The sequence below is a fragment of the Nannospalax galili genome, unplaced genomic scaffold (genome assembly GCF_000622305.1).
Source record: "Nannospalax galili isolate Female #2095 unplaced genomic scaffold, S.galili_v1.0 scaffold395, whole genome shotgun sequence".
NCBI lineage: Eukaryota > Metazoa > Chordata > Mammalia > Rodentia > Spalacidae > Nannospalax > Nannospalax galili.
In genome coordinates this window covers 416,196-428,804 of record NW_008335527.1, presented here as the reverse complement: position 1 = coordinate 428,804, position 12,609 = coordinate 416,196, and the positions used below count along the sequence as shown (strand labels likewise).

The window sequence follows — 12,609 nt, the reverse complement described above, 5'->3', positions numbered from 1 at the left end:
CCTGCTTCCACTTGGGTTACTCGAAGACAAATGTGGCAAGACTTATGTCAAGTCCAAATCCTCAGAGAAAAAATTGATAAAAAACCAAATTCAGTACTAAGGCATTTCTGGAAGGTTTTAAAACCAGAACAGTTTACAAAGGACATTCGAAGGATAACAACTGTACAAGGGGTGGTTAAGAATCCCCAAGGATTAGATAAGATGCATTGCTCTTCTGATAAGGTTATACTAGGGGTGGAAGCAGGTTTTCCCACTAAGTTCTCCCCCAGCAACCTGGTGTGATCAATGGGAAGATGACAGATATGGCTACAGTCAGGAGGCAGACCCAGAGCCTGCCTGACTCAGGGAACTAACAGTGCAGGGGGGACAGGAGAAGCCCCCTGCCTCCTTAGCCCAGTGCAGGGTCAGGCAACTGGAGCCAACACCTGTAAGCGAATCAAGAATAAAAGAATACAAAGAGATTCCATGTAAAATCCCCCAAGTGTGAAATGACTCCAAAGGGATAACTAAAAGTGATAAAGAGCTAACCAAATTAATGCCTCATACCCATGCTATAGTATCTAACAAGGATCTATGGAGAAAACAGTTAATACAAATGGACGAAAGCTTTCCATGCTGTGTGAGACCTTGTCTATGATTGATTTAATATATAATGTTAACATTCCTTTGAATTTTTTTTTCAAACTGTATCCAGCTTTATTAAAGATACTTTTCATAAACAGTTTTGGTATTTCAGGCAGGACATGGGCAGACAATCATTACCAGTATACAAGAACTTTCAAACTCCCTTCTTGTATGGACTACCAAAATCAGAAAGCCACTATAAAATCCAGTGAAGTCTTCATTTGATGCTCTGATTGGGGGAAGTTTAGAGTGAGGGCTGACATTTCACATTAAGCATGTTGTTTAACAACTTTTCACAAGCCAACCCTGACTTTCAGGAAATGAAATGAACATCGCAGAATTATCAATCTGAAGATCCACAATCTTTTAGAAAAGGAACCACTGCTCTTCTGAGGAACCATCCCAATGATGTCCCTGTGAAGTCCAGATTGCTCAATGTACTGGCAAAACCAATTTAGGGAGTCAGGTCCCAACAGGTCTCTTTTTTTAAGGGAGTTAAGTCTATGTTGATTTAAAGGTGGAGGGAGAGGAGGATATAAAACCAATTTTGAATTTTTTCACACCACAAGGCATTATGTGCCAAGGTGACCATGTGTACCAGCATCAGGAAATACCCTCACAGGAGCCAAGAGGAGTCCTTCAAAAACTAGCAGGGAAAGGTGTTTCCCCCACATCAATCCAGCTTGGGATACATTTTGTTAGTTACACATGTTCCTCCCCCTTGAACAATGAACTGTTCTGTGTGCTAACAACATAGCTTTAAAAAAAAAAGTAAAACAAAATTCTGCATTTTTATAAAACTTGATAAAAAATGGTATTTCAAACTGTACAGTCACCAGAAGTGCACAGTCATCAAAAACGCACAGCTTCACTTGGCATCTCCAGTACCTTCGGCTTTCTGTGCTTGGTCTGTTTTGGCATCTCCGTTTTCTGCAGGATTATTCCCGTCCTTGCCAGCATCAGCTTTTTCCTTTTTCCCTTTGGGCGCTTTCTCTCCCTTCTTTGCAGGTGTCTTCTTAGGCTTGGGCTCTGGCTTTGGAGGAGCAGGTTTAGTGGATAATCTTGCAGATCTTCTCTGTGGCTCGTTCTTCACCTTGGCTTTATCTCCTTTAGCATTCCCTTCAGCCTATAAGAAAGGAAGACACTGCAGCTCCAGAGTGATCCCGTCACCTTCCAGAACTTGGAAGTGCCTTATGTGGCATTTCGGGACTAGTCTGCCCGGCTGTGGCCCAGGCGTGCTCTGGGCTGGGCCGGGTCGGGCTGGGGACCCGTGCTACCGCACCACAGTGCCAGGCCTCAAATGTTTTACATATCTGAAATCCATTGAAAAGATACCTGAAGAAGCAAAGGCCAGCTATAGCTATAAGATTCTTGGGAGTTTTATGTAGGTTGGGTAAGATGAGGACAGGGATTCCCAAACTATACAACTGTTAAGAAAATCTACAGTGCCAGGGGTGGGTTATCCCCCTATGAGCTGTTGGTCAGAGAGAAATCCTAGAGGTCCTCAAATTCACCAAGGCTATTGCTATTAACATCGGTTGTACACTAGAAATGTAAGGCCATGTTGCTGAAGACACTACATGTTGTGAATGCGGGAGAAGAAGAAGAGATGGAACTGAGACCAAGCCAAAAAACTCTGTGCCACTGGATGGATGATGTTCATATTGCCAGAAGGCTCTATGCAGATGGTTGGGGAAGAAAGGCTCCCCTATAATTCTACTCAACGATGGACCCCGTGTGCTACACACTATGGACATGCCAAGCAATGCCTGCAAGTGCAATAATGGCTCAACCAACATACGTACAACTGACAAATTTCTAATTGGATAGGGCCTGCTCCTAGGGGTGGAACACACATCTGGTGCTGTAGAACAGGCCAACGCCTTGTGTCGAGAAAGGCCCTAGTGGAGAAGCCATCAAGAGTATACTGTTTAATGAATACAGTACACCTACTGGGATATCTTCTAGGCATCTGTATTTACATTCATGTTTGTTTAAATGTGTCTACTTCCCTCCATTTGTCTTTATAGTAGAAGAAACACCACTGAGATGGATCAGTGGCCACGGCCTAAAGATGACTAATGGGGAGCCCCAAGAAGCCACTATCTTGCCATGGTGCAAGAGAGATCACTTTACCTCTGTCACCCCCTCCAAGGCTCAGGGACCTTAGTGGAAGATGGACAGGAAGATTGTAAGAGCAGAGGAAAGGGGTGGAGTGTCTCCAAATTGGCTAGTTCCTCCAAGAGGCAGGGCTTGCCCCAGAGCATGGACTACTGGGGGGTTGCTGGGAGCCATCTTGGGATGGAAGCCACAAGCTGGAGGTAGTATGTGGGGTGGGGGGGATGCACAGCCACACAGCAGCTTAAGGACAGAATGGCTTGACCCTTATGGACCTGGGGTGAGATCGCTGGCCCCAGAGGTGTGAGCAAATGCTAGTGGTGACTATGGGTATGGTGCGGTCTGATATAGCAGGCTCTGAGCTGTGGCTTGGGGCTAGGCACTGGGCACTCATTCCTTTGTAAGTTAATAAATGCACATAGAGATATGTTATTTGGTTTGTTTGATAGCACAGGAGACCCAGAGAGAACTTGAGCAACACCCCTCCTTAGTCACTTTAATCCCCTTATCAAAGGGATCCTTTCCAGCACCTGCCAGGGCTCCAACATTTATCTTTCTAGTACTTTTTTTCAATCCAAACTGTACATTCTGTATTTCTCTCTGCCCCATTTGCTCTTTTTCACTGTAGATCTGCATAATATTCACCATTAATAACCACACCACCATTTCTAATATTAGGCTGTCTTGAAATTTCTTCTGCCAGAGAAATTAATCCATTGCTTTTCAACTTAGCTGCAGGCAAGCTTTTTGGCTGTGGGCAGTCTCCAGCCAGACTCTTTGCCAAAATATCCCAATTTCTGCTTAAGTCCTTATTTCCCTCTGGAACTACATTGTTCTCAGCACTACTTTTCTTCTAGGCATCTTCTAGAATGACCTGTTAAGCTCTGCTTACAGCAATCAACTGCTCTTCTAGTCCAAAATTCCAAAGTCTTCACATTCTTCCAAAACCCCACATGGTCAGATTCTTCACAGTCAACAGCCCACTCTCTGGTACAGTGACTACTGTATTAGTCACTTTTCTGTTGCTGTGATATAAACACTGACCAAAGCAATTTATAGAAGGAAGAGTTTATTTGAACTTATGGTTTCAGGGGAATTATAGTCCATCATGGCAGGGAGGCATGGTGGCAGGAGGTGGTTGGAACAGGAACAGAAAGCAGAGAGCGCATATCTTCAAGCAGGCACAGGAAGCAAGAGAGCAACTGGAGATCTGGCAAGGCTTAAGAACTCTCTAAGCCCACCCCCAGTGATGTGCTTCCTCCAGGATAGCCACACCTTCTAAGACCTCCCCAAACAATGCCACCATCTGGGGACAAAATGTCCAAATACTTGGAGCCTATGGGGGACATTTTCATTCAAACCACCACAGTCCCCAACTCCAATGGGCCATTCTTATATGCGTTAATAGTCATTAATGATGAAACACAGACAGTGGAGGCCCAGCTCTGAGGATTGGGAGGGAAGCAAGGACTCTATTGGAGCCTTAGCCAGGGTCTGTTCTTGTAATACTTTCACTAAAACTCCGGCCACATACTACTCATATCCTGAGCATTTTTGAGGCTGAGATATAAAGGAATATACTAATTACTTTGATTGAGGAAATTTCAAAACAATGTAACACTGGATCTGTGCCATGGATAGTACTTACTAGTTTTATGCAGGTTTATAATGAAAATGAGCAACAAGTGTGGCAGAAAGAAATAAAAAATGTCCAGTTTAAAGAGAAAAAGAGCATTAGGAAGCTTAAGATTACAGTCAATTGATGTGTTGAAAAAGAGGCTGTAATAGCTAAGATTAGTGCCATTAAAGGGATGCCTCCTGCTCTGGGCTGGAACAATAGGAAAGGAACCTTAGGGGCAAGACTCTACCCAGCTAAGCCTCCAGCTTGTGAAAAGAGAGCCTAATTGCTTCTCAGAAGCAATTCCCTAGGGAGGTTTTTCAGCATATGTAAGTGATGAAACTGGTCCAGGGGGCCAGGGTTCATCCCAAGCTGGTAGCAGACCTTGGTAGCATCATCCACGTATTGTTGGTTTTGGAATCATGAAAGATGCAAGTTTGAAGGGTCATGGATTACACTTCTGCTCTTTCCAAGAGTGGCCTAGGCCAGAAAGCCCTGAAAGGCTATTGTGGGAAGTTGTGATGCCTTGGGTTGTGGTGGAGAAACAAGTTATTGGGGTTGCCAGAACCCTGGGATGTCTGCCAAAGAGGGCATCATACAGGAAGTGAAAGCAGCTGAGAAAGAGAGAGAGATGTATATTACAGGCAGCAAAGCTAGAGGAGCAGCATCATCTAAACTCTTTAAAACTGAAGCCCCAGAAACCAGATTCAGAAAACCCTTTAGAATTAGCACGGGCAGCTTTGGGATGTCTGTACATGGAGGAAGATATGCTCAGAACATCATGAGGAGGAGAAACTCTCCAGTGTATCTGTAAACTAGTCTGACTCTGGAAGTGGCACAAGGTTCCTCCAAAAAGAGTGAAACTCAGTGCTGAAGATGCTGATGAGAAAACTAAAGAGCTCCAATGAGGACATCTGTTTGAGGTACTCCAGCCCAAGTGCAGAAAACTCAAACCAAACTAGAAAGGCAGCTATCCACTCCAAGTTCCAAAGATAAAGATCCCCCAAACCAGGAAAAAACTCACCCAAAGCACATAGTTCTGTAGAAGACATGAAAGAAAAAATGCAAGCAGGACTAGAGAAAGTTGGTTCCATTCCCAAAGTAGAGGCCAAGTTAATCAGTTATGCGCATTTAGAATCCCTTCCAGGTGATTGACCAGGAGGCTCTTCTAGAACACTGGCCCTCACGGAGCATCCTTAAGAAAATACAGTAAGCCAACCATTAAACTTTTCTGTGTTACTGCTACACTTCTCTAACAGTACCTGGCTTTGCCTTTTATAATTTCGTGAACATTTTCCTTACTGTTGTTGAAAAGTATTGCCTAGGTTCCCTTGCCAAGAGTATTTTCCACAATGCTTTTTTTAAACTATCATTTTTTAAGCTTTTATTTATTTATTTATTTATTTATTTATTTATTTATTTATTTAGGTAAGTGCACCCATGTTGTGCAATGCCTGCAGAGGACAGAAGAGGCTGCCGGATCCCCTGGGACTGAAGTTACAGACATTTGTTAGCTGCCATGTGGGTGCTGGGATTCAAACCCAGATCTTCTGCAAGAGCAGCCAGTGTTCTTAATCTCTGAGCCATCTCTCCAACCTCTTGTTTATTATTTTTTTATTAATTAAAAAGGACATTTATTGAGAGTCATTGTCAGAATTGTCTCTAGCAATCAGCCCTGTGGATTTCCCTGTGGCTTACAGTGGCTTCTTGGAACACCATGGGTTGTTTCAAGCTCTGTCCTCTCATGAAGACATGTACAGTGCCTGGGTTTCCCAGGAAGCTTTAATTTAGACACAACAGCTTTGCAGGCAGAAACCTGAGTGATGGAGAAAGTAGCAAGCTCATGGCTACACCTCTTTTTCAGTTGTAAACACTGGAACTGAGTGCTTGGTTCTAAGTATATATGGAATATTTTGATAGGATGAAACAGGTGGTCAGACACAGAAATGGTGGGAGACAAAAACATACATGAAAAATAAGTTCAGAATTTTAAAAATGGAAAAGAAAATTGCAACCATGGTCTTTATGAGGGACTCCCTCTCCTAGGCTGGGTGAGGATAAGGAGTGTGTACCTAAAAGGTGGTGGCTCAGTCTGAAAGTGCCCAGGTATGCCCATTTCTAACATGTTCCAAGGTGATTCTCTGGCTACTAAGGTTAAAGCACCTCTATTTCAGAACCCATTTTCACCTGCTGGCCTGGAAGGAGAGGACTCTGGTTGCTATTACTTTATCAGTGTAGCTGCTGTGGGGTCAAAGGGGTGGGCATGTAGGTGTGAGTCACTTTCCTCCTCTTACTAGGCCTCATCTTCCAAAGTTTCCACAACTTCCTGATATCACATGAAGTTACAAAGCTATCAATAGATTAATCCATTGATGAGGTCAGAACCCTCATGACCCAACTATCCTTCAAAGGCCACACTCTGAACCCTGCTCCATTGGGAAGCAAGCCTTCAACACATCTTTCAGGGGAAACTTCACAGCCAAAACATAACAATGAGCCATCATAGGCCCAAAGCAATGGGGCCTACTGATCATGTATGGGAACTTCTAGAATCATAAGTAAATGCTTTCTTTTTGGAAGGTGGTAGTGAGGGATGTTTATCAGAGTGACAGAAAGCTGATAGTTCTCAGGGTGGAGCTATTGGCAGGTGTTGAGTTGAGAGGTCATTAGACTTTTGGGTATTGCCATCTTGGGAAGCAGAGGCAGAGGCAGAAGCAGGCAAATCTCTGAGTTTGAGTTAGCCTGGTCTACATAGTGAGTTCCAGCTAGCCACGGTGCCTACCCTGTCCTATGTTCTGTTTGCTCTTTGGAGAGTAGGTAAGCAGTTTTTCCAGACACTTGCACTCACTATGATGTGCTGCCTCACCATAGGCCCAAAGTAATTTGGCCAATCAATGATGGACTGGAACCTTAAAATCAGTCAGCCAAAATAAAACTTCTGTCTTTATAAGTTTATTACCTCAGGTATTTGTTACGGGGATGGAAAGCTGAGTAACAATCTGTGTAACTTTCCAATTCTTCTTGTATCCACTCTCCTTAACCTCGTACTCAATATTGTAATTCTTCTTGAACTTACAAATAAATATACTATTTTTTAACTTTAATTTTACTTCACTCAGAGAGAGAGAGAGAGAGAGAGAGAGAGAGAGAGAGAGAGAGAGAAAGAGAATGTGGAGGTCAGAGGACAACTTCACAGAATTGATTCTCTCCTTCCACCTCTATGTGGGTTTGGGGCTCAAACTCAAGTCTTCAAGCTTTTAGGGCAATTGCCTGTACCCACTGAGCCATCTCACTGATCCAAATATATTCTTTAAAAACCCTTCCTTCCTTCCTTCCTTCCTTCCTTCCATCCTTCCTTCCTTCCTTCCTTCCTTCCTTCCTTCCTTCCTGCCTTCTCTTTAATTTGTGTGTATGAGTGTTTTGCCTGCATGTATGTAAGTGCATCCATGTCATACAATGCCTACCAAAGCCAGATCCTCTAAATCTGGAGTTAGGAGTGGCCATATGGTGCTGAGAACTGAACCTGGGTCCTGTGGAAGAGCAGTCAATGCCCTTAGCTGCTGAGCCATTGCTCTAGTCCAGGCATTTGCATTTTTTCTGAACAGTGTTTTTATACCTATAATATTCTATAGCTCTTTCTCAAACTTGCTGGGTCTTTTCTGTTTTAATTTCTTTTATTAAATGCTTGATGTAATTAAGCCTGTTCTCTCTCTCTCTCTCTCTCTCTCTCTCTCTCTCTCTCTCTCCTTCCAGAAAAGGCTAATTTTTTATTCAAGTAACTACAAATAGGAAACCAGAGGAGGAGCCCAGGCTGGGACAGACAACTACCCTCGCCCCAGAACAAGGGGGAGAGGTGGCTTTTACATCCTTTCTGATCAAGATGCCCTCCCCCATCACTCTCAGATGCTTCTGAGAGTGGCAGGACTCTACCCTCCTTGGTAGGCAGGTTACCCAACCTGTTGTGCCCCAGTCCCTCTTCCCCTAGTGTACTGGGGGAGGAGAATACAGGGAAGGTGATGAGGACGAAGATTTGGTGCCAGTAGCAACAGCAATGGTGGGTGTCTAAGACCGCTCATTGAACAGAAAAACAAACACAACTGTCCAGAGGTAGTTTGTGAACAGAGGAAAAGATGAACCAGAATCTTGGGGAGTGGGGAGGGGGGCAGGGCTAGCTCTTTATTAGTGCTCCGCTGGAGGGAGGGAAACAGCTTAGAGTCCAAGGCGGAGGCGAGGCGCAGGAGCTTTCCCAGTCTGCCTTAGGTGTTATGGAGTTTGAAACCACTGGGAAAAGACCACCAGACCCAATTCAAATTTTAATTGGTCAAATTTATTAGGGCTATAGCTGGCAGTGGTCCCTTAGATTCAGGACACATGCCCCCCAAGCAGAGGGTGAAACTAGCTTATAAAGGCAAAAACCATAAGAATTCCTCACATGAGTAATACCAGGTGGACCTGAGTAGGGTCGGGATGGCCCAAGATAGTAGATTAGCAAGCTACAAAACAAGCTTTTGTTAGTCCTTTTCTTTCTTTCTTTTTAAATTTTTTCTTGTTTTTAAATATTTTATTACTTTTATTTTACGTATATGCGTGTATTGCCTGCATATAGGTAAGTGCACCCATGTCGTCCAATGCCCGCAGAGAACAGAAGAGACTGTTGGATATCCTGGAACTGGAGTTACAGACAGTTGTTGGCTGCCACGTGGATGCTAGGATTTGAACCCGGGTCTTCTGCAAGAACAGTTAGTGTTCGTAACTGCTGAGCTATCTCTGCAGCCCCTGTTAAGTCCTTTCCTTAAGAGATGTAAAGAGACCTTGACCGGAAGGAACTTTCTGTTATTGTTATTTAGTTATCTTGGCTAGGCAAGAAGCACAGCGGCAGTGTCTGGGAGGTGATGCTTTCCTTTCAAGGTTAGTTACTTCAAAGAAAACACTCTTCTAAGGGAAAGTAAGTTCAGACCTGATCGTGAAGGTGTGCGTTTTTGTTTTTTTTTTCCTTCAGCTTTTGGAGTTTAAAGCGGCTGCTTTACACAAAATGAAGAACATGAAGTTACTTTGGCTATTACAATTTGGGGGACTCCATTTGGGGCCATTACATAGGTGGCCTGGGGTTTACTTAGGTGGTGACTCTGTCACTGCACTAGGTACTAGATCCAAGGTGTACAAGGTTGGTGTGGCCTAAATGCCCGTCCTACTTCCTATACCCAAGGTGCTTGCCCTACCCAGTGCAGAAACTAGGTAATGTGGGGTGGAAGTGACAGTTCGGTTGGGGGCATCTTGGAATCTAAGCATCCCCTGCATTGGTCGAAGTTCGACATGGGGTTTTGTGTGAGAGAGAATGTGATGGGGCTGGAGCCCCTTAAGACCAGGGATGTTTCCAGATCCCTGTACAGGGAAGCCGGGACCAGCAGGACAGCAGAAGGGGCCTCCAAACCTAGAGCTCAAGGGAAGGATGCAATCGGACAGGCTGTGGCTACGTGGGAGGTTAGCCTTGTGGTGGGTTGGGGGGGGCAAGTGTGATCAAGGGGAGGGACCAAACTAAGGGGAAACCCGCTCCCCACTGAGCACGGGGTAGAAGGCACCCGGGGAACTAGTAGCTGGTGCGGCAGAGAGCGGTGGGGGCGAGGCAGAGAGTGGGGAGGGGGAAGCTGCTCCTTCTCCAGGGACTGCGAGATGCCCTTGGGACTCCAGTTCTGAGTCTGCCCCTTGGTTTCCTCCCTGGAGCTGCGGTTTTCCGGGTCTTGGTGGCACTCTTTGTTTTTGCTCCCCTTTTGTGGGCCCGGAGGTCTTTTCGCTGGGGTCCTTCGGAACCTCAGTCTGGTTTTTCTGTCAAGTGCTCCACTCCCTCGTTTCCTGGTTGTAAGCCAAGTGCTCCACTCGCTCGTGTTCCTTCTCTATGGAGTGGTGGAGTGACCGCCGCGACGCCAGAGCTCCAGCGACGCTGCGCTGTGCCGCTGGCTGGCTGGCTGCGCTGGGAAGGTGGGCGCTGAGGATCAGTCAGGCTCTACTGCCTGTAGTTAACCCCGCCTATGCCCTCTTGGATCCGGGTCAGAGCCAAAAATAACCCTGGTTTAGAGTTCTAATTAAAGGAAGTTAAATTTTTAATGTCTCAAAAGCCTGTACAAGGCCACACCTGATCACTTTTTGAACTTTACAAAATATATCTAGCTGGAGAATGGTATTTAAATTGTTTCAACATTTAATTTAAATTCCTGGTGATGTTACTGGTATAAGGTTTGTATAATGCCAGATTTATATAAAATTAAAGTTAAAATAACATTGCATTTGATTACATCTCTTAAGACTAATTGCCTTTACTAGGGCTCTCCAGCTGGGGGCCCGAATGAGAGTTAATATTTTTACAGATTTGACTTCTACATTCCTTGTGACCCATGCCCTCACAGCAATCTGGAGAGAAAGGGGACTCCTTATTTGGCCACAAACACCTATTAAACACACCCTTGAGATTTGGCCCTCCTAGAAGCAATTCAGGTTAGAGAACTGACCTTAGACCTTTTTCTCCCGGCAGGTCTCTTAGAATATTCTTTGACTGAGGCTGTCACCTTGTACTGAATGTATTAGGAATTTATTAGGAATTTAGAAATCAGAAATTAAAGATGAATATTAACTCTGTAAACTCTGAAACCAAACTGAACATTGCTGTGACACTGTGTGAAGTAGATAAGTAGATAAGAAGCTAAGTTGTAACCCAGCAACCAAACAGAACCTATGTGAGTTGAGTGTCTGTGTGTTGGTGATAAGTGACCACAGGGTGTGAGCCATATCTCAAGAAAACACTGAAGTTACTGACGTAAGTCAGAAGGACCCCAGCCAGGAAAGAAATATATAAAATCTGGTAGCTAAAAAGATTCTTTTGATGCTTGGCCACACGAGACTCTGAATCTGTGGGCCTCATCCCGGCACATTGCCCAAATCCTGAGACCGCTACCTGAAGCTCTGCCCGAGACCAGACCGGAGCCTCGCCTGAGACCTGATCGAGGACCTCAGCCTGAGAGCCAGAGACTGACAGGAGCCTGCCACGACCAGACGTGATCAGAACCTACAAGAGACAGCTCCTCAGCCGGGAGAGTGTACCGATCACGACGGACTAGAGAACCTCTCCACACGGAGTACCTGAAGGCTTAACCTCTAGAAGGTACTCCAAGAGACTTTGGGACTCTTAACTGCTAGAGGACCGGGTTTCTCTTTGAGTGTTTGTATTGATGTGTGTTTGTTATGCTTTGACCTAGTAAACGCATAATGCAATCAAACAGTCGTGTGTGAGAATCTCTTCTGTCCGTTGCGCCTGTCCTAAGCTCTCCCGAGAAGCAGTGACACATTTTGGATGTCACACTCAAGCCAGTGGCTTGAGACACATTCAGGACACACCTCCAGTTACACAGTGGTGGTACTGTATTGGGGGCCTATTCATTGTCTTTTGACTCATGCACCTCTGCCTTGGCCTTTACTACATCTAAATACAGTCTCCCTTCAAGTTCATTTTCTTGAATAGCCATGAGTCTCCTGCTGAGTGGCCTCCAGAGACCCCCTCCCTTATATTTATAGACCTTCTGACTAGAACAATTCCTAGACTTCTTTTCAGGATGGGGCTGGATTCTCTTAGGTATTATACTTCCTTTGTTTAATATTGTTTTTGCATTTTTATTGAATTTTTGTTATTTCAATACAATATAATTTGATGACATTTATATCCCCTCCTCCATCCACACCTCCCCACACACCCCCACACTCAATTCAATGTACTCTTTCTGTATAATAAGGCCTATAGAGTCTAACTTGAATCCCCAAATGTCCTCCAGTGTGGGTTCATCTACTGGAGACTGCACAGGACTTGTGCATGCTGTTACCATTGCTGTGAGTTCATATGAGTAACTAACCAGCTGTCTGGAGAACTCTGCCCCTCCCACAGTCATCCACCACCTCTGGCTCTTACATTCTTTCCACCTCCACCTTTGCAATGATTCACGAGTCCTGAGCTCCAGAAGCTTGACAGAGGTGTCCCACCCAGAGATAAGAGCTCTGCATCCCCATCTTCCCTGCACATTAGAAAGTCATAAGTTTCTGTGTCAATCACCATCTGCTGCATGAAGAAACTTCTCCAGTGAGAGTTGAAAGATGCATTAATCTTCAACAGTAGGTGAGCACGTGATCCAGCACCATCCATTCCGTTCATCCCTCCTGGGACTGGGAGTCAATATTATTATGAGGGAACCACAGTTACATCTCACAAG

General features: G+C 44.8%; 1 protein-coding gene across 1 annotated transcript; it reads right to left on the bottom strand.

Annotated features, from left to right (window-relative positions):
- Window positions 1-743: 743 nt before the first annotated feature.
- Window positions 744-3,603, bottom strand: LOC103731910 (non-histone chromosomal protein HMG-17-like). Its single transcript, XM_008830406.2, has 2 exons — window positions 3,589-3,603; window positions 744-1,750 (listed from the first exon to the last, which is right to left on the bottom strand). The coding sequence occupies exons 1-2, from the start codon at window positions 3,601-3,603 to the stop codon at window positions 1,493-1,495; spliced, it is 273 nt and encodes a 90-aa protein (XP_008828628.1). The 3' UTR covers window positions 744-1,492.
- Between the last annotated feature and the right edge of the window lie 9,006 nt (window positions 3,604-12,609).